Here is a 22,649-nt window from a genome sequence, read left to right as displayed (position 1 = left end):
GATTTGGAAATTTTGCAAGGACATTTATATGTGTAAGTATTATTTTTCTTTAAAAAAAGATGCTATATGAGTGAACTGCAAAGCGTGACAAATATACAAAAGAAGACGAAATCGCGAAGGGGGTTACTGCATCTTCTCAGATTTATGAACGTAAGTTAGATCTGTTCCCATCCTGCATTGATGATATCTAGCAAGATTGAAACAGCTGGCTCTCTGGGACATGCAATTCCGTATGCTGCGCTCAAAGCCATGTATAAAGTAGCAGGCTTGTGCAAATAAGGGAGCCCATGTAAAAGTGGGTAGATGATACACCTTATGACCTACTACTTCTACAGTGCACTGGAATCTTTGCACTTTAGAGCAGAATCATTTTTAGAAATGTCTTTTTTTTTTTTTTTTGTAAAGCTATTTATTTATAGATTAATATATTCAATCAATGTTTCGGGTCCCAGCAACAAAGGGTCTCGTTAGGACCCGAAAAGATGTGTCTATATTGACATGAGCGTATCTTCTCTAGCTCTACTCTATGCAGTACATGGCTTTTCTCACATCTTGCTCACGATAAACACACAGAATCTGTGGCTAGGCCATGTTCTCGGATTTATTTGCATAGAGCTGTTTCTATCAGATATTTTACGATTCAAACTTGTTTGAACTCCACAGTGGTGGGTTGGCAAGGGGTGCTGTTCCTTGCATTATGCATTTACCTTTTTATGACGGTCTTTGGGCTGGTAGGTGGAGAATATTTTTATGTAACTACACTTTTTTTGGTGGGATATAAATGGTTATAGAGAATATGCAGCTGCTCCTGCTTAATTCTCAACGGTAAGCTGCCTCACCTTTTGATCTGTATTCCATCTTCCTACTTTGTCACATTTTCTCCTACCTACACATACCTTTTTAACCATTTATCTTCTTTTTAACCCTCCTCCCTTTTATTCCGTAACTCTCTCCCCTCACTCATGTTTTCAACCTTGCCTGCCATTTGTTTCACCCCACCTTGTCTTTTTTCACCCTCTCCTCTCTCACACATTTTCTCTTATTTAATTTTATCCTCTTTTTTTAACATGCCAGTTTTTTTGCTTAAACCACTTCCTCACTTTTATCATTCTCCTCATCATTTTATAGCACCCTATACCCTAATCACATGCTTCCCCTTCTGTTTTAGTGCCGGTTGTTGAATCTTTTGGGAAGGAGCACTAGGTCTGACCCTCCATAGGCTTAGACCTCCTTAGCAGCGTGCCTTCACTCACTACAACCTAAGCACTTGGGTAGTCTGTACGGTGGGGCTATCTGTGTTAGGAATTTCAAAACCTCACCTAAAGTGCACTGTTCTTTCATAGATTTTCTTGCTATTTCTGCCATCATAATTAAATAACCGCAGTAGTTAACTCCTTACCTACCACCCTTTTTTTCCCTAATCTGTTCCTTAGAACACTTATTAAAAGTTTTAAATCCAAGTCTTGGCTACTGCCGTCATGCACCATCCCCCTCTGTACTTATAAACTTTTCAAAAGCTTCCTCAAAACTTGTTTTCAGATAAGCCTATTCTTCCCTGCTATTCAAAGCTGACTCCATAATGAGACTACCTATGCAGCTGCAATAATCGTAGCTGCCACCCACCTTGTGATTTTCATTTGTTTTCTAGTAATACCTGGATTAGAAACTCAAGATTTTTTTTCCAAATTGTATTATTATTTACAATAATTATTTGAAATCATGCCTCTTTCAAACGTGATTAATAAAGAAAAATGTTTAGAAACAATAAAGAATGGAGTGTGACAGAAGACTGCTTACTATTGAAATAGCAGCCTGCTAGACAGGCTCAAGGCAATGTAACTAGAAGGGAATGGGGCTTATGTGGCCTACAAAGTGTTTTTACTATAGAAAAGGGATTCCATAATTCTATATTAAGCACAGTCGTTTAAAAAACTGACATGGTCTTCAAATGTGCGTATGAAAGGAAAGGAGAAAAGAAAGGAGAGAGTCGGGGAAAACAGAGTGTGTGAATGAAAGGGAGAGACAGAAAGAGAGCTTGTTGGTTAATCAAAAAGTGGGAAACAAAAAACTTCAGCACAATCTCTGGCTTGACCTTAATGCACCTTCCCCCCACTCGGCATCTCTGGGGGATGGAAATCTCACTAAAACAAACAGAGTACTTATGGAACAGCAGGCCCTGGCACTGCCTTATATTGTTCTGCTACATTAATCCCCTTTTTTTTTTTGTTACGGTGGAGAAGGTTGCAAAATAGAGTAATATCTCTTGATGCTGGTCTACACACTGGTGCAGAACCTTAATGCATTCCATTCTGGCACCGGTCTAAGAGAGCTTCATACAACAGGTGCCAGCCTTCACACAGTGAGGCCGCAAAAAGCAGAAATAGACATCATTTTCAAGGCAGTTGTTTAGGATCAAGCATTGGACAGCTGTGGACAAAATTAAACTGGGAGCATTTATCATCTCATAACCCACAGTGGCGTCGGCAGGGGGGGGCCAGAGGGGGCCATGGCCCCCCCTACATCATGCTGTGCCCCCCGGTGTGCCCCCCCAATTGAAACTCCGTCTTTTTTTTTTTTTTTAATAGACCCGGAGGAGAGAGTGAGAGGCGCCGAGCGGTTGCTGAGGAATAAGTTCTCAGCAACCGTTCGGCGCCTCTCACTCTTCTCCGCGACCGCGAGGCCTCTTCCTGGTTCGCAGTGCCGGCATTTCAAGCCGAGCGCCGGTATATGTCGTCATATCCGGCGCCCAGCAGTGAAGCCGGCAGAACCAGGGATACAGAGACCTCGCGATCTCACCGCTGGACAAGCCCAAGGTAAGTGAACTTCAAAGGGGGGGTTAGAAAGTTAGGAGGGGGTTAGAGAGTCAGAAGAGGTAGATAGGAAGTGAGAAGGTGTAGATAAGGATAGATTGGGAGGGAGAGGGGGGTAGATGGGATAGATTGGGAGGGAGAGGGGGGTAGATGGGATAGATTGGGAGGGAGAGGGGGGTAGATGGGATAGATTGGGAGGGAGAGGGGGTAGATGGGATACATTGGGAGGGAGAGGGGATAGTTAGGATTGATTGGGAGGGAGAGGGGGTAGATAGGATAGATTGGGAGGGAGAGGGGGGTACATAGGATAGATTGGGAGGGAGAGGGGGGTACATAGGATAGATTGGGAGGGAGAGGGGGGTACATAGGATAGATTGGGAGGCAGATGTGGTAGATAGAGAGGCAGATGTGGTAGATAGGGAGGGAGAGGGGGTAGATAGGATAGATTGGGAGGGAGAGGGGGTAGATAGGATAGATTGGGAGGGAGAGGTCTTTATGGGACAAAAACGGCATACGTTCTGCTGTTTGGGGACAAAGTTGACATAATGTGTAATTTGGGTGCTGGTCAGGTTCTATGTGGGCAGTGTGGACACCAGGGCTGGCTTTGGGGTGTGTGACCAGTGATCTATGCCTGTAATTTAGGGGGTTTTATGTATACCTTTAATGCAGAGTTTATATGTAATTTCCAATTGATTTATATCTGCAAAGCTGGGTTTTGTGTCATTCTGTTCATCTGTATCGGCTATATTTCCATACATTATTAATGTTTACCTGCAAATATAGGATTTGCATGTCTTATTCAGTTGATCAATACCTGGAGTGCTGTTTCCATGTGTTGATTATTTGATCTAAACCTTCAGTGCTGAGTGTACATGTGATTTCCAGTTGATCTATACCTGCAATGCTGGGTTTGTGTGTTCTGTTGGTTTATACCTGCAATGCTATGTTTCCATACATTATTTATGTATACCTGCAAATACAAGTTTTTTTTTAATCTCATTCAGTTGCATGTGCTGTTTCCATGTGTTGTTTATTTGATCTATACCTGAACTACAGGGTGTAAGTAAAAGAGCGCTATGGTTTAGTGAATGAGGGGACAAAGGGACTCTGGGGATGAGGACCTCTCAATGTCACGGTGCAGTCAGAAGGAGGGAACACTGCACTGACTCTCACTGTCTTCCCCTGATCTGCAGTCAGTGTGGCAAATATATTGGCAGCAGGGTCTAATATTAATATATATTGGCTGCAGGGGCTAATATTAATATATATCGGAAGCTGGGACTAATGTTTATATATATCGGCAGCAGGGGCTAATATTAATATATATTGGTTGCAGGGCCTATTATCAATAAATATTGGCTGCAGGGGCTAATATTTATATATATTGGCTGCAGGGACTAATACTATATATCGGCAGTAGGGGCTAATATTAATATATGTTGGCAGCAGGGTATAATTTCTATGTATATCGGCAGCAGGGTATAATATAAGTATGTATCCGCAGCAGGGGCTAATATTAATATATATCCGCAGCAGGGGTTAATATTAATATATATCGGAAGCAGGGTGTAATATTTCTATATATCTGCAGCAGGGTCTAATATTTATATATATTGTCAGCAGGGGCTAATATTAAAGAATGAAAATTAACTGTCACTTTAGCTGTTATTTTGAAATCATATTTTAATCACAGTCTTTACTTCAAAGAGATAAGTGCATATTATGTAGTTAAAAATGCACGTCTAACGTGTGTGTGTGTATATATATATATATATATATATATATATATATATATATAGTGTATATGTACCGTTTTATAATTGGCCCCCCTACTTTGGTCCCTGGCCCCCCATGTGCCCCCCCTAAATATGAAACCTGGAGACGCCACTGATAACCCAAGTGTTGGATTATTTTTATTCAGAAACTTTACACAGTAGAAAAGTGATCTGTAAGGACAAGGAGACTTGTCAATGCTACTAACACTGTCCAGAGAGAGATTAGGGGTATATTATATTATTAATTGCCAAAACTGATCATTACATTTGATTATCTTCTATGGCAGGTAGTAAAAATTTTACAGGTAACACAAAATTTCTAATGATCATGTAAATCAAAAAACTTACAACATTCCGCTCACAATGATCTGGCTTCCAGGGCCGGTTATACCTTTATCTCTACACTACAATATACAATAATAGTGACAACTACCATTTCTTAAATTTTTTGTATTAATGGTTTCATTCATAAACAGACAAAGGCTCAGCAATTCAAGTTGTGAGTTGTTTTAATGTCCACACACAAACATGCTGACCACCTCTACTATGGTTTCATTCATGACATTATGTCATTCCAATTTACGGATGTGTTGTAGTGTTGAATGTCAAAGGAAGAGTGGAAGGAAAAGAGCGTTTCTTGGAAGAGTTAGAGTTCACTAACCAGGCTATTTTAAAAGCTACTGAAAAACTTGCTTATAAAAGTACAAGAGAGACATCGCTCTCCTAATAGCTTGTAAGAGAACACAACCTCATACTCCTTCTGTACCAGTGTTCATCTTGTTGTATAAGTTGCGAGTATAAGTTGTAGTGTAATATGTGAAAGATCCCCAAGAACTGACATCTTACTATTTCCCATATTTCAATTTTCTGGCTATTGCTAAACTCTTGGCGTTGGTACTAATGCAAACTTGGCATAAGTGTAACCTTGCCCACTCAATCTGATGGTAGGTGAAAGGGACTTGCACTCTTCTTTTACATTTTGTGATTGGTAAAATAACATCAGAGTGCTGTATCCTATAACCATGGAATATCAATAGGTCATACAAGCATCCAGATCAGCGTCGTCCAAACTGGGGTGGGTTCATAAAGTTCTTAGTACTGGCATATGGTTAAGTGAACTTCTTTCACATAGAGTTAAAACAGTGTTTTTTTCTCGTTGCATTGCAGAAAAGTGTACAAGCGGACATCCGTATTCCCCACCCCACATCTTCACAATTCAGCCTCTGCATTATGTATGAACAGAGAAATCCTAGGAGGCGTCCATATGCATGGAAGTTGGAGAATAGCTCCAGGTTTACTGGCAACATTAACTCAATTGTGCCCTTTCTCAGATCTCAGCATCTGATGAATTCAATGTCAACTTTCAAATCTCCAATCTTCCATCAGTACCAGCAGAGAGAATCGTTTGCATTGAAGAAAATGAACCAAAAGAATTAAGCCTACCTTATCTTCTTGATCTAAGACCATTTAGCCCAAGCGGGTTTAGAGGTTCTGACTGTGGGTCAACTGGAATGTCATCTACCTTGCATTGATGCCACCTGTCAAGCTGAGGCCAATGTCCCATCTCTTCTATGGGAACTAAGTGTCTCCTCATCTAAATTTTTTAAACCTGTCCATCATTTTAAGTTCACCATACCCTATACATTGTATCAAATTCTGTAGAAAGTGATAATACTACATAAATAAATAATAATTTGTTACTAAAATCCTCCATGCAGACTAAACGTAGATTGATACATACAGGATATTGAATATATTTTGTGGGCTTGATCAGCATGAGAAGTGGAGTACTTATGGCTCCTTTAGCAGCCTTGAGGCAACCTTATTAGTAAAATCTGGAGTGTACTGAGGACATACTCCATTACCTGTCAAAACTATTTCCATGTTGATTTAGCTAAATATTTTCTATTGTGGGTTTGTAATAAATGTTGCACTGGTTGCATCTCAAAATGCCTACAGGCTACATTACTTGTGAAGAACAGGAATAAACTTTTTAACAGAATGCAGTCTATGGGCATATTATATATATATATATATATATATATATATATATCATAAAGAGGCAATCAATTTATTAAAAGTAACAATGAGTAATAGATGCTTGGAGTGCTGACAGACCTTTAAATTACTCTCACTGGAAGCTCAGTGTCAAGCAGCAGCTCCTTAAATAAAGGGTAGGGGGCAAATAAACCGAATTAGAGTACCTAAGAGCTTGCAGTCTAAATTGCCTCCCACTCATTGGTTCTTTGCACATGCATTTTTCTAAACTGGACCAGAAGATACGATTAAAATAATTAATATATAATAATGTTAATGTGTAATTGAAAATATATTATGCTTATTGTGATCACAAGAAATTGATTAGCTAAATCATGATGCTTCTGCATTGATCTGCTGTTCTGCATTGGTATATATATATATATATATATATATATATATATATATATTAATTTCTAAACTTGAAAAAGCCATTACTCGGTATACTTCACTGTGCTAACAGAGGAAAATGAAGTTTGTATGACTACAGCAGATTACTGGGCAATTCTTCATGGGATGCTGTAAGAGTAATGCATCCAAATTATCTTTATTCGGTGTGTTAACCCTTAACTGACACGAAAGAGAGTGCCTCTAGAATTCTGTACATGCAACCCTGGTGGTGGGTTACCTAAAAGCACTGTGGTTTAAAGGCACAGAGAATGGAATGCTACCATGTATTAAAAGTTAAGTGCAAGAACGTGGCTTCAATGAATTAATGCACATATATAACAAAGTATATTATTCATCGTGCACATTTAACAAGCGACTGACCTTCTGATTGAAGAAACAGTGTTGTGAATCCCAGGAAAACCACTGACACTGGAAGCCACCGTCTCGTGTAATCCATTCTCGAGATAGATAATTTCCCAAACATTAACAGGTTAATATCCAAAGGTCACTTTGTTGCCTGTGAACGTCCAGTCTGGTTCGCTGATCACAGGATTCAAAAGTCTGTGGCCATAGTGGGCTGAAGGATGGTGGCCAGCAATCACAAATCACAGCACCCTCATCAAAGCTCCTTCTGCATGCATTTTTGGCCGCACGGGTCCTTTACAGTAACCAGGCTCCTAACTGAGAAGCCCTCTCCACAATGTACCTCTACAGGGAGGGTTTCGCCTGAGAATATGTGTCCAGCAGAGAAGTTAGGTTTGGATCAGGTGGCAGATGTGAACTGGTGCAAGGTGGACCTGGTCATATAGTGTCAGCAGCCAGGATCACACTCTCAGAAGGACACCTCCTCCCACCCCTAACTTTGCCTGCCCTGCATGCAGTGCACCCTCTCCCCCCTCCCTCTCCTGGGACTGCCTGCCCCAGAAATAAAACTCCTGGCCTCCAGAGACTGGGACAGCCTCGTCCCTCCTCTGAAAGGGAGGTGTGTGCATTGACAAGGAGTCAGGGCAGATAGGCTTTTACCGAGCACAGGCGAGCTGGCTTTAGCCTGCAGCTACACATACTATTCCTGAGCTCTTGCAGAGGGAGGGAGATCGCAACCCTGCAGGGCAACCGGAGCCTCCCCAGGAGCTGCGAACACCTTGATCCCTCTCTGCTAGCGAAAAGAACAATAACACCCGCTGTCTGATAAGTGAATGATAAGCCTCTTCTTATAGCCCATACTTTTTGTGATCAGCAGTAACGGGCTCTATGGGAAGTGCAGGGGCTTCTAGTGCCAATCCACGCCGAGGAAATGACTCGTGTCCCGATCTCATCACATAGCAGTCTATAAAAAGCTGAAATAGCATTAACATGCCGTCTAACTCGGTGCGCGCAGCTCTGTCTATTTATTCCCTCTCTCTTGTATAATCCGTTCCCTCCTTCCTCCTCTCACTATGTATCTAGTGTGCATTTATCTCCCTTTCTATCTCTGCCACCCATCCACCTTTCCATCTCTCCGTGTCAGTGGACACGGGCGGCTCTGGCAGAGATTCCACAGAGTCACGTGGGGGAGAGAACGCGCAACCTGATCCCCTTAATTCCTGCAGTTGAGTTCGTTCTTCGCTTTTGTCTTTGTAACATGGATCAAAGCTCCGGGAGCCCAAGCGCATGAGCTGAGCAATTGGTGGGGAGGAAAAAAAAAATAGAGACAGGGGCTCTAGGGAACCTCTGAAGTGTATGTGTCACTAGAGGACTGTTCTTCTAACAAACAGCATTACTTTATGATAACTAGCAATGTGTCAATTAATAAGGGGGTCATCAACAGTAGTCAAATTTGTTGTATCACTCCCATGACCCCCCCCCAAGCCACTTTAATAATATAGAGATAAAAGCTGGGAGTCTGCAGAGGCATATATACAAAAATATAAAGAATTCTAAACTAATGTTAATCACAGCAAAGACTCCACCGTATAATTAAGGTTGTCAGTATTTCGTCTTTGAAAATATTAATTGTATTTAGTTTGCCCTAAAATCAGTGTTGGTTCTGTGACACAATTTGGGTTTCCGAGCGTCGGAACAATCCGTTTCATAATCGGTATAGGAAACCGACGTTCATTGTTGCGATCGTGAAGACATCACAAGAAATCAGTTCCATTATCAACAATGTCGATCAGGTTCAGTAAGGATATCAGCCGTCATTTTAATGCCAGTGTCAGAAATCAATAATCAATTTTAAATCACCCAGAATTAGCAATATCAGCAATATCTCCCATCGTTAACGAGATTCGGCATCAGCAGTAGGTTTAAGCAAATGTCCCAAGCAAATGCAGCATCAATGTCAGTGATAACATCGGTATCAATATGAGAAAACGTCAATATCATTATATGTTTACGCATCAATGTCGCATACCTGATTCCAAATCAGTATCGAAGTATGTTCTTCAAGATCAGTAGTACTTTTCAGATTAAATATATTGTGTTTGCATTACAGAAACTGCCTGAAATTAAGAAGAAGCGACTTGCCCGTTCAGTGTGCTGTTAACCAGCAGATGCACATGCGTATGGTCTGTGATACAAGAGAACCTGGCAGGAGTGCTCCACCAGCTTGGCACCCTAGGTGCCTACTATGGTTGTCTACATTGTGGGCCTGACCCTGGAAATGATATATCAGTGTTGTACAGTTTTTGAAACATATAAAACCATGCTGTTCAAACATAGATGCCAAATTTCAGTTTGTATTTACACTCCAGGTATCAATGGGCAACAATGACTACTTAGGACCCAATGGCCTAAGAAACTTTGTAGATGGGACCGAAGCATGTGTTGTGCATGAGCAGAAAATGGGTGGATATTGACCCGCAATAAGCCCACTCTTTACACTTCTAACTTCTATTGCTAAGAACACGGACCTTTAGGTACATGCCTAGTGGGGAAATTCCAGCCTTCAACACATTATGTGAGATACAGTATGTTACCTTATTATACTCAACCTCATTGCAGCCTACCCTAAGAACTAGTGGAACCGTGATATAACATAAGAGCATACGGTAATGGCTCTATTTTGTTGGAACGAGCATATAAAAATTAACCATGGCAAATTTACAGCGTAATAGTGCTGATCGGGCAGTAATGAGCCAGTAGGAGTTTTCACATTTTCAGGCAGTAATAATGTGTCGGGATTATTCCTCTATTAATGAATAACCCCTATAATTTTTAACTGCTACCGGCAACTGCTGGGCTATTACTTTTTAACATAAGAACTGTGATTGTAAGAGGGGAGCGTTCTAAAAAAAAAAAGCCAATACAGTTATTTTGGGGGGGGGTTCACAGTCTAATAGCCATTTAATAATTAATAAATATGAATATCTGATAAAAATAAGGATGTTTGTGAGTAAATGCAAGCTGGTGTGTAGGTTTTAATGTTACACCTTCAGTAATCTAACATAAGCTTACATAACTGCAAATATTGTTTTTATATATACACATATACATATACATCATGCATGGATCCCATGAAGAACAAGTTCCTCCATGTAAACATATCAGTAAAATGCTGTAATTTACATAAAGATATGCACAAGCTTTGAGAGCCATCATGAATGCACCAAAACACCAAAACTTAAGGCGATAATGACTTGGCTAGACTTGGTCTTCACACAATGACTCTCATGTAGTCTACCCATTGGGGTGCCAGTCACCTATTTGCCCCATTATAATTTAATTGTAATGTGAAAAAAGTATAAACTGTGGCTGTGTGTGCTGTCTGTCCACTCAGGATCCGTTTAAAAATCTGATCAACCTGCCCAATTTAACACTTTTGAATCGAAATTGTTATTTTTCTTGAGCAATGGCCCCCAAACCGTTTGTTCTGTCTCCAGATTGTTGTATGTTACACTACATGTTATGCCCTGTTTACCAACTGCACAGTCAAAAGGTCATTTGTAGAGAAATATGTATTGTTAATCCTTCACGCTTTCCCTCAAATTGTGAGAAACCAATGTTTCTGAAAACCCTTACGAGGAGTAAAAAAAAAAAAAAAAGCTTTAAATCAAATTAGGAAGAGAAGAAAATAACGAGAGACAATGGAAAAAAAGGCATGAACAAAACCTTCAAAGGCTGTGATAAAGCTACATTATCTGAAAGTGTAATTCCAAAGAATGAAGGATGACACGGTACTTCTTAGCTAATGTTCAAATTTTAAGGACAGAAGAAATGCACTGTGATTGAAACAGTACATCTGTTTCCTCCAGAAGTCGTTAAAACAAAAATTTCCCTGTCAGCAAGTTCTTAGTTGCTCCTTTACCTGAGAAAACAAGAATTTTAGAGAGTGTGTGGTATCCCTAGAGCACAATAGAGGGTTATTTTATTGCTAGGTGCCTTATTTTATTAGGAGCCACAATACATGCACAGCCTAGTGAATGCTTGTCGGCTTCCTCTTGCGTGCCGGATATGGTATTGCATCTCACCCTTCTGACACGCTGGACCAGCCGAGGCTTTACATGTTGCCAACACACCAGACCACCAGGGAACACTGCCCCCTCCTGAATAGGAGCTGGGCCCCCTTATAGGAGCTGGGAGGATATAACAGAAGCTGGGCGATTTTACAGGAGCTGGGGGTGCATTACAGGGGCTGGGGGTACCACACAGGGGCTTGTGGAGTACAATACAGGGGCTGAGGGCGATGCAGGGTTTGGGGGCTTACAAGCTTTCTTGCGCCAGGGACCCTAGCTCACTAGTTCCACCACTAGTCCCTGACAGACACTTTGCTCTTAATCCACAGTATTGTAGGAAAGTACATTTGGAAATTCCAAACATCTAAATTATCCACAACGCACAGGTTTTATAGTACTTCAAATTCATTCTACAATTTTATAGCTCTATAGCTATCTATTGCTTAGCAAGTACATGTTTATGCTGGCCTAGTGGTCCTTCCTCTTATGAGACACAGAAGGAAGAAAGGCTAGTCTAGAGTAGACAGAGCTGCACAGAAGGTAGGTCTAGCTGCAAGTGAGGACTTGAAAGTCCTCACTTGCCTAAGTGAAAGAAAGTAGATGGGCAGGGCAGAGCGAAATACTACAACTCATACCAGAGATCCAGAAGCTCTGTTATCAGGTCTCATACTTGGATCCTTTGGGGTAAATCCATACATTTCCCAGCTATTAATGGGAATTTTAATTACACAAAAGCCAGGGCAATTTTAGCGTATTAAGCAGAACTTTTTTTAGTCAATCCTGAAAAGCAAAATCCGCCACCAGCATATGGTTCTCATGCTGGCATCCATTCTATACAGGCACCAATGTAGCTTGTTTCACAAAGAGGATGCAGAAGAAGGGTTGGTCTATTGGCTCTGACACCGAACAAATTCCCATATTGCACATCGGATTGTTTACTTTTAATTTTATACTACTGTCAGTTAGATGGTTCGTTGTTTTTGCATATGTTATGTCCATTGCCGTCCTCTTCAAATGACCTCTGCTCTCCAAATTACAATTACTGTGGAGTACAGACGCCTAACAAGTACAATAATGAGACTCAGTGTGGAGCTACTTACAATTGGAGATGTATGTCTAGGCCCATTAGTCAGAACAAATCATCTTTAGGACTCAGGTCCCAATAGACTTCTGCTATGGATATATTGTGATGATCAAGAACTCAGCATTCTAAATTACCTTGGAATATGAAGGTGGTTTATGAATAAAGTAACAATAATAACTAATGTTTTCTCTCTACCTTGCCACTTCTCTCAATGTCTCATAAGTCCCCCTCATTTGTTACCCCCTTAGAACTGTATGAAACTGCTCCACATATTATTTTTTACATTAAAGGGGAAGTGTTGTGGAAAACATGATCTTGTCTGAGCTCAAAATATAGTACTGTATACAGTGTTGTAGATTAGCATTAAATAAAAAGTGATTTTTTTTGTTCTAAGCAACATCCTTGATCTGCAGACACAGAGGTGCAAACAAGTTGTTTAAGGTAATGCTAAGGGAGTCCTATTTGTTCACAACAGACTTCCATTAGTCAGTGTCTGGGTGATTAAGACTGTGCCATGCTATTGTTTACCACAAGCCAGTCTGATACGTCGTGGAGTTTGTCTTATAGCTTGGCCACTGCCGGGTGAGCGCTGCTTCTCCGGTTCTCTGGGTCAAGACCCGAATCCTCTGGGTCACGCCCGCTCCCCGCCCATTTTCCTTTAAACTGAGGTGTTTCTCCCTGCCGTCAGCGGGAACGGCCCCGATGTCAAGGGGAACTCCCATTAACATCAGCGGGACCACCCACCGACGTCAGCGGGACCGCCCACCGACGTCAGCGAGACCGCCCACCGACGTCAGTGTGCAGTCCTGGCCGCGTCCTGCAAGAGAATGCTCCAGGTAGCCGGAGCCCAGAAGTTTCCAGGTATGCAGATAACAAAGCTATAACATATAAAAATGACTCAAATGCAACAGTCTGAAAATATTATATTATGCAAAAACTAGTGCTATTACAAAAAGCAGCACAGTACTTTTGAAACCTACTGTGTAATCTTTTAATCAGATAGTAGTAATAAAATAATCATAGTGGGAGTTCTCCTTTAAAGACAATGCGTGACTAGCTGGGAACCAAGTGCTATCGGCCTGAGAGTTCTATGTTCTGTCAAATGGTTCCAACGGTAGTTCTGAACTTTACTGATTGCGGGTGCACTGCCCTCGTTGAAATGACTTTGACAGACTGCTGAGTAATACTACGTTGGACCTTGATACTAGCTGACATTGTCAGTATTTTACAGCACATGACTGAAATATCACTGACAACCAGTCAGGGATAAAAAAATGTATTTCTTCAGTTAAAGTTATACACAAGTCCCCTCAGCTCTGAAAATGGTTTTCAACATGCAACGAAACTAAATTTAAGGATAATAAAACATTTTGGTGTATTTGTGTACCAACTAATATTTTTATTCAGATCATGGCCCAGTGATCTTGAAGGTGGCAGCAGTATTGAGGACAGGCAGGTTATTATCAGTGGACTACAACCAACAAAGAGCTAGAAAAAGACCACCCAGTAAAAGTGGATGAACTTGCTCACTTATATACCTTTAACTGAGAATGTGCTAAAGAAATATGACTTCTGGACAGGAATGGGAAAAGTGTCCGTACAAGGACATCAGCGTTCGTGGCAAGGTTTGTGAAGGTCCATAGAACATCATTCAATTGTCCACTGCAGGCCCCTTTAAATGTCCAGAAAATGAGGTGTATCATCTGATGTATACCTGACAGCTGATCACAAATGGTGGAGAGGGTCTAAGCTAAGATCTAGCTTTTTCCCCAGGATGAGTAATTAATAGGATCCTGGATAATGATGTCACAAACCTTATATACTCTATCAAGTGCTGATCCTAAATCCACAAAATAAATGCATGCATGCACAGGTATTGGTACAAGAGACACAGCAAGTCCAACTTGGCTTGCACACTATGGGGGTAGTGGTAATAGTGGTAAAAGTGGAGAAATCAGCACAAACAGTCCATTGGCTGCCACATGTTTTACCTTTACACATAACCATACCTGAAACCTTACACTACCTGGAGTACTCCCTCCTCTGGGGTAGAGGCTTCATGAGGGAGCTAGCCCCAGAGTCATAAATATGAAGGTTGTATGCGAGGAAGTGAAGGGGAACTGGTGTGTTCAAACATCGCTCCAATGCACAGAAAAAGAGCAAAGCGACCCAGAGACCCAGGGAAGCAGTGCTCCACCTAAAGACACCAGGTCAAACCTGGGGAGATCACAGGTAGTCACATAAACCCCTGTCAACTCAGGCTGGCTGACACTTCACCTGCATAGCCAAAGCCTCTCCACTGTGAAAGTTAGGATATGTGGTGTTGCCTGTGGTTCCTTTGTCCTAATCCCTTACAATGTATATTTGTGCTACATTAATCTCTAAAGACAGGGGCAAATACGTAAGCTATATCAATGTTTTATTGAAATTATTGGTTGTTTGTAATTATTTTGGTACAGCGATGGAGAGTGTTAGTGCACATAGCTAACCGAGAGAGTAGAAATAAATACAAATGTTTCACTATGTGTTTTTTATACAAATCCTCTGTGGAATTTCATGTACGTTTGCATCCATATGAAACATACAATTCCATTACACGACTTAAGGTTCGTGCATAGGCGATGTTGATGGATTCCTTTTAAAACATAAATATTGTATTGTGTTCAAGTAAAGAACACATTGAAGTAGCTTGTCCAACGAAAAATACGGAAGCAATTGTCAAGCTGACGTCAGACGCCACAACACGGACGGCAAGCAGATGGCGCCAAACATTTAAAAAGACCTCCACTAGAAAGAAGATACAACTCCTGATGAAGCCTATATGGTGAAACGCATTGAGTTACTTTTTTAGGACTTTTTACTACTATTTTTATTTGTACCAGTACTTTTTAAACTTTTAAATACTTTTATAGCTGCATCTAATATGGATCAAGCTGGTTGTTAATTTAGAATAAATACTTTTTTTAATATATCTTCTATGTGGACAGTGGTTGTTTTGATACACCACACACACATTGATATTTAATCGTTGGATCCATCAAACAGAAGAACATATGGATGCAACCGGACCATCACCAGATATTACGGGCATCTAGACACTTGTTTAAGTGTAAGTATATCTCCATTTGTTGCGTATCTAGCGGTATACACAATAATACACTATTGGATCCTCTTCTGTTTTTTTCCCTCGGTATACACTCCTGTATATGGATCCCAAGGCCAGCTCTATGACGTACTGGGAAATCTGCGATACGCAGGGCACAGTACACCTTTTTATACTTCTACACTATATATAATTTTTTTCTGTTTTATTTTTCATTGAATGGAACACACGAGCGCCCCCTAGTGGACTTTCAACGAAAAATATCAAACAGAAAGAGCAATGTATGGGGACTCTTCCCATCTAGAAGTGGAGATAATGGTGTTTTAGCAAATTCCCACTAAAAACATTTATATACATATAGTTTTTTATACCATAAAGTGCTGTTGCATTGAATGTAAGCATAACTGTACATTCATCCCTTGGTCTGACTATTATAAATGATCATCTAGGTGCCACCAACACTGATTTTCGGAAACGAAAGGTTCCAGATCACCCCGAGGCTGTGCTGTCACGTAACATTGCATAAGTTTAGGTTCTGTATTTTGGTTGCTCATGAACCATGGACCTCAAAACCTGATTCAGGCAGAGTACTACAATAAATAGCGGTGCTGCAGGAACAGACACTGATGTTCTTCAGGTAACCCTGTTTTAAATTGTTAGTTTTACATAACAATGCTAATAATATTATCTCTGTAAAATGTATAGTACTAGATAACATAGGCCTGACAATGTAATGTACTTGGATCACCCCTTGATGTTTTATCTTTATGTACACAAACTCTTTTTGCAAATCGCCCCTAGTAGGCGTATTTCAGAGGCAAGACATACATTGATCCGCATACACGCACACTTTGGCGAGGAGTTGGATATCTGTGCGTAGGAGAAAAATCAGACAGTATCTCATCTAATGGACCTTCTACCTCTCGCCGCACCATCCCTGTCAACTCTGCGAGCAGGATATAGAAAGGGGGAGAAGGGAAAAACATCAAGGACTTTCTAAATAGTAGGACACAAATATCCTTCCTGTGAAAAATAAAAAAAACAATGTTTTAAAGTAAATTGCCTGGTTGGCTCCAGGAGGATGACGCCACTCACAACATCATTGCATAAATACGCAGACCGCAAGTGTCATCGGATGCCCTTTGCGTGAAAGCCGCAAAATGTGACCTAATTTTTGGAATACGTGTTTTCATGCAAAAGGCGTCTGACTTCAGTGGAGGATATTACCAGTCTCTTTGGTCCGAAGTCCTGCTGGCAGACACTGTTTTACCTGTGGGAGTTACACTTTACCTCAGAGTTCTATTACATTAAAGTAAAGGGTTTATTTTCACCCTTAAAAAAACTAGATTTGTTTTGAAACATCAAACATTGAGTTCATTAATCTTTAATTTGCATCACATTTATGATGTCCCAGTACACTGCTAGAGTTTGTCTGTTTTAATCTGCTAAAATAATTCAATTAAATAAATAAACAGGAATGTATTAAGAACTACTTCGGGCTAATTGATTTAAAACCTCAGAATTTCATTAAGTGAAGAGAAAAATGAAATAGGGAAAATTATTAGATCTGATTTTTTTTCCAGTTGTGGATTATGAAGCTATAAAGTCACCTCAGAAGTTTGCAAACAGATAACTTTGTCAAAGTTAGGTATCTACTGTATTTTCCGGCGTATAAGACGACATTTTAACCCGTGAAAATCTAATCAAAAGTTGGGTCGTCTTATACACTGGGTATACTTACTTACCAAGCCGGACCGGAATCTCTAGGGTAGCGGAGAAGTTGTACTCCAGAGTGGTGACAGAAGTTGTATACCGTTCTGCGTAGAATAGATGTCCCCTGCCAGACCCGCTGACCCACCCAATCCAAGCAGGCTTTGTATACAACAACCAGCTAATCACCAGTAATGTCAGGGCCGGCCCAAGGCAAAATGCCGCCTGGGGCGAATTTTAAAATGCCGCCCCCCCCCTTATCTACCCTTCCTCTCCCTCCGTCCCTGCCGCCCCCCCCTTTGTACTTACCTTTCAGCAGTCCTGCGGCGAGTCTCCCTGTTCGGTCTCGGTGTCGGCTTTAATGCTGAGCGCCGGAAATCTTCCGGCACTCAGCATTACAAGCCGGCACCGAGACCGAACAGGAAGACTCGCCACAGAGGAGAGAGGGGCGCCGAGCGGGTACTGAGCGAAAACCACTCGGCGCCCCTTTCTCTCTCTTTCGCTTTTTAAAATAAAAAAAGGGCTTGGGGCGGCAAAGTGCCGCCCCTTCAAAAGTGCCGCCTGGAGCGGTTGCCCCACTCGGCTCCATTGTCGGGCCGGCCCTGAGTAAGGTACATCGCTTGCCGTGATTGGCTGGTTGTTGTATACTGGGTAGAGGGGTAGTCTTATACGGCAAGTATAGCCCAAACTCTATATTTTAAATGGAAAAGTTGGGGGTCGTCTTAATCGCCCAGTCGTCTTATACGCCGGAAAATACGGTATTCAAGTAAATCATGCATGACCAAGCCACCATGTGTACTTTAAATCAATTATACCTATTTGACAAAAGGAAACCCAATCAATACTACGAATTAAAAAGTATTTAATGTAAAATCAATTATGACACACCCAATGTTTTGTATACCCAAACATTTTAAGCCTGAAGGCCTGTAGTTAACTTCTAAATGTTATACAAACAAAAAAAGCCAGGGCCGAAGGAAAGACAATGATGCAACAAAGAGGGTGCAGGTGCATACTGTATACTTACCAGAATGTCATGAGCGACATTGTGCTGGTCACCACAAAAAAAGCACAATGCAGAAGGTAACCAGGTTGGACTTACCAAGAAGGTCAGCAGAATCCCAAACAGTAGCGACAGGTAGCCGGGTTAAGCATGCCAGAAGCTTCGGCAAAATATCAAGCTTCCAGCTGTCACATCTTTGCGGCCAGATGACCAGGTGTCTCCCACTCCCTAAACATGATCTTAGCCAAATACACCATGTGACCAAAAAAATGCATATACCTGACCATCACACCTATATGAACTTGTTGGGCATCCCATTCCAAAACCATGGACATTTATTTAGAGTTGACCCCCTCCATTTGTGGGTTTAACAGCCGCCACTCTTCTGGTAAGGCTTTCTACAAGATTTTGGAGTGTGTCTGTGGTAATTTGTGCCTATTCATCCATAAGAGCATTTTGAGGTCAGGCACTGATGTTGGACAATAAGGCCTGGCTTCCAGGCGGCGTTCCACTCTATCACAAAGGTGTTTGATGGAGTTAAGGTCAGGGCTCTGTGCGGGCCACTCTAGTTCTTTCACACCAAACTCATTCAACCATGTCTTTATGGGCCTTGCTTTGTGTACTGGGGCACAGTCAGTGGCGGATCTACCGGGGTCGCAGGGGTCGCGACTGCGACCGGGCCCCGGCGGCAGGGGGGCCCAAGCCAAGGGGCCGCCCGAAATCTTTTTTAAGTTTTGTTTTTTTTTTAAATAAGGCAGGGGCGTCCAACATGCGGCCCGCGGGCCAAATGCGGCCCGCGAGACCTCGAGGTGCGGCCCGCGTAAGATCGGCAGCCAGGGCAACCGATCTTACACGAGCCGCACCTCAAGCCCTGCTACTTACTTGTGGGAGGGTCTTCTGGACAGCACAGAGGAAGCGGAGTTCACGTGACATCCTACTTCCTCTGTGCTTTAGCAGAGAAGGCAGAGGGAGGCCGCGCCCCCTGCTGAAGTCTGTGAGCGGCATCGAAGGGAGATGCAGTGCAGGTAAGGGGGTGGGGAGGGTGTTTGAATGAGTGTGTGTGATTGAGGGAATGAATCTGTGAATTAATGATTATATGAATAAATGAGTGTGTGTGTGTGTGCGTGTGTGTGTGTGTGTGTGAGATAGCATGGATGTGTAAGTGCTGGAACCTAGGCATGATGGGACTGTGATTGCTGTTAGCAATCACACTCCTATCATGCCAAGTCAGCCAGTACATGCTGAAACCTGGCCAGCTGCCCCCCTTGTGTAGTGATGCTGCCAGCAGTATGGGGTCTGCACTTACAGCCACCCTGTACCAGCATGTACTGGCTGACTTGGCATGATAGGAGTGTGATTGCTAACAGCAATCACAGTCCCATAATGCCTAGGTTCCAGCATTTACTGGATGGATGTGTAAGTGCTGGAACCTAGGCATGATGGGACTGTGACTACTGTTAGCAATCACACTCCTATCATGCCAAGTCAGCCAGTACATGCTGAAACCTAGCTAGCTGCCCCCCTTGTGTAGTGATACTGCCAGCAGTATGGGGTCTGCACATCACTTACAGACACCCTGTACCAGCATGTACTGGCTGACTTGGCATGATAGGAGTGTGATTGCTAACAGCAATCACAGAGAGCACAGTCCCATCATGCCTAGGTACCAGCATTTACTGGTTGCCTGGGTATGATAGGAGTGTGATTTAACCCTTAACAGATTCTCGCACCCGGGCCCTGAGGCGTCTAGTTACGCCCCTGGGCACAGTCATGCTGGAACGAGGAAGGGCCTTCCCCAAACTGTTCCCGGAAAGTTGGAAGCCTACAATTGACCAAAATGTCTTTGTGTACTGTAGCATTAATCCTACTCTTCACTGGAACAAGGGGCCTAGGACAAACCCAGAAAGAAAAAGCCCCAGACCATTATCCCTGCTCCACTATGCCTTTCAGTAGGTAATATTCTCCTGGCACACGCCAGACCCAGGTTTGTCCATCAGACTTCCAGATAGTGAAGCGTAATTCCAGAGAACACATTTCTTCTACTCCAGAGTTCATTGGCAGCGCAGTTTACACCACTCCAGCCAATGCTTGCAGACACGCAGTGGCTGTACTGATATTGCTTCCAGTGGCAGTGGAACTCTGCAGTGAGTGATGATACAGAGGACAGGTGATTTTCAAGCACTGCACACTTCAGCACTCAGCGGCCCCACTCTGTTAGTGTGTGTGGTCTACTGCTTCATGGCTGTGCTTGGGACAGCCACTGGGCACAGAATGGGGGTGGTGCAGGTGGGCTCTATGTCACCAAATTAATTGTTTTATATTTACATGTGATGGGTATGTGATGAGAGTTAGAGAGTTATGTGTTTGATCTATGTCTACCAAGAAAATGTTATTATATATTATATACAGTATATATTTATAATCTACCTGCCCTATTGGGCATGGGTAAGAGTGGGCTCCATGCCCCATGCAGAGGATAATTCTTTAGTCACCAAACTACCACACAACATTTAGTTTTTATTAATATTATTTTAGGTTAGTTAACCCTTAACTAGCAACAGCCTCATTGCATGTACTGCTTTATCATTCCTTTTGTGCTAATTTTATGTTTAATGCAGTTTTATTTTCCTTTCCAAATTCTCAAGATTAGTCATGTATGATGTGCTGGTTTCTGGATTCCCTCAACTCTTTTACCAAATCTTTGCGAGATAAAGTCTAGTAGAATATTAAATAGCAACATGCATTTGTGAGATGCCCTTTATAGCCAATATTCATGCATACAAGGGCACATTTATTGCTTTTCATTGAAATTGACTTTTTGTTACTGGCCTGTAATCTTAATGTACCTGAAATAGTTGTCTTCTCTGAGTCTCTTACACACTTGATGTCATTTCATATCCATTAGCATTTATAATTGCCAGAACCAGGCATTGTATTACCACACATAATTTCCTTACAGAAAGCTTATTAGAGAAGATTCATAAAAAATCATAAAACTTTCCTGGAATTAAGAATGCATGGACTGCATGACAGATGTGGCCTCAATTTCCTATGCTAGGCCTACATACTAAACTAAAATACCAATAAATACAAGAAAGTCAGAATTCGGTTTGACAAGGCCACAGCCAATTTAGTTAAAATTAGTATTACCATGCAAAACCTGTAATTAAAACATAGCTGCATTAACAGGGACAATGACTACCAAAAACGGAACACCAATAAATAACATAGACCAAAACCCCCCAAACTTATGAAACTATTCAGGTTCCACGCCACACCAACTTAAGGAAGGATATCTCTATAGGCAAGGTAGGTTTTGGCCTAGAGTGCAGATCTACACGGGAGCGCCTTTTCTGTGGTGGACTGGACAGTTAGGCCAGTCTGCTGCAATGAAGGCGCCCCCACACAGATCCGCTGAAGGTGTAGGTGTATGGGTGTGTATGTTACTTTGTGTGCATGTGTGTTAGTTCTGAGTGTCTAGATTTGTGTTAGTGCTGAGTGTCTATTTGTGTTAGTGCTGAGTGTCTGTGCGGGTGCGTTAGTGCGAGTGTCTGAATATGTTTGTCTGGTTATGTGTTAGCATGAATGGCCCTATTGAGGTCAAGGTCTGCCGCGAGCACCACGATGGAGCAGTTAGACAGAGACCTCATACTCCCACCACTGGGCCTCAGCAAGGTAAGTGATGGGGAGAAAGGGGAGAGATAGTAAGAAAATGGAGAGATAAAGAGAAACATATAGGGGAGATATTATGAGGAGAATAGGGGGGAAATTGAGAGAAGGGGGAGATAATGAGAAAGAATGGGAAAATAGATGGGAAGAATAAGAAATAGAGATGGGGAAAAGATAAAGAGAATTAGCAGGAGAGATAAACAGAAAGAGAAGAGACAAACCAAAAGGTGAGAGATAGGGAAAATGTTGAGGTAAAGAGAAAGAGGAGGAAAAATATATCATATATCATGCTTGGGAACTGTCCCGATTTTGCTGTGACAGTCCTGATATTCTTCACTGAGCCGGGGGAACTCTGTACAGCTTGTGGGAGAGCCACTGCCGCTGAAAAGATTGTGCATTCTTTCTCCTGGCGAGGGGAGTTTTGTCAAAGGGATGGAGCCGCCACGAACCACATCTTCCGCCCTTTTGAGAAAGTGCTCTGTGATGTCTTGGTCAGCACAGCTGGTATCAGGGAGAAGAGGGCAGAAGAAAGAAGTGGGGCTGAAGGAAAGGAAACAGGGGCTTTGAACTGGTCAGCAGAGAAGGTTGGGAGATGTTGAGAGAGAGCGTGTGAAAGAGAGTAAATGAGAGTGTAA

General features: G+C 42.0%; 1 protein-coding gene across 1 annotated transcript in view; it reads right to left on the bottom strand.

Annotated features, from left to right (window-relative positions):
• Positions 1–18,389, bottom strand: part of LOC149284296 (extracellular matrix organizing protein FRAS1-like) — a 196,768-nt gene extending 178,379 nt beyond the window's left edge. Inside the window, exons 1-2 of the mRNA XM_089496882.1 lie at positions 18,370–18,389; positions 16,475–16,655 (exon numbers count right to left, since the gene is read on the bottom strand). Coding sequence (XP_089353008.1) covers positions 16,475–16,655; positions 18,370–18,389 — 201 coding nt within the window. The remainder of the gene's footprint in view (positions 1–16,474; positions 16,656–18,369) is intronic.
• Between the last annotated feature and the right edge of the window lie 4,260 nt (positions 18,390–22,649).

The sequence above is a fragment of the Sceloporus occidentalis genome, unplaced genomic scaffold (genome assembly GCF_023333645.1).
Source record: "Sceloporus occidentalis isolate IW3139 unplaced genomic scaffold, rSceOcc1.0.p SCAF_95, whole genome shotgun sequence".
Lineage (NCBI taxonomy): Eukaryota > Metazoa > Chordata > Lepidosauria > Squamata > Phrynosomatidae > Sceloporus > Sceloporus occidentalis.
Note: the sequence above shows the minus strand (reverse complement) of the source record. Positions and strands in the feature narration are given on the sequence as shown.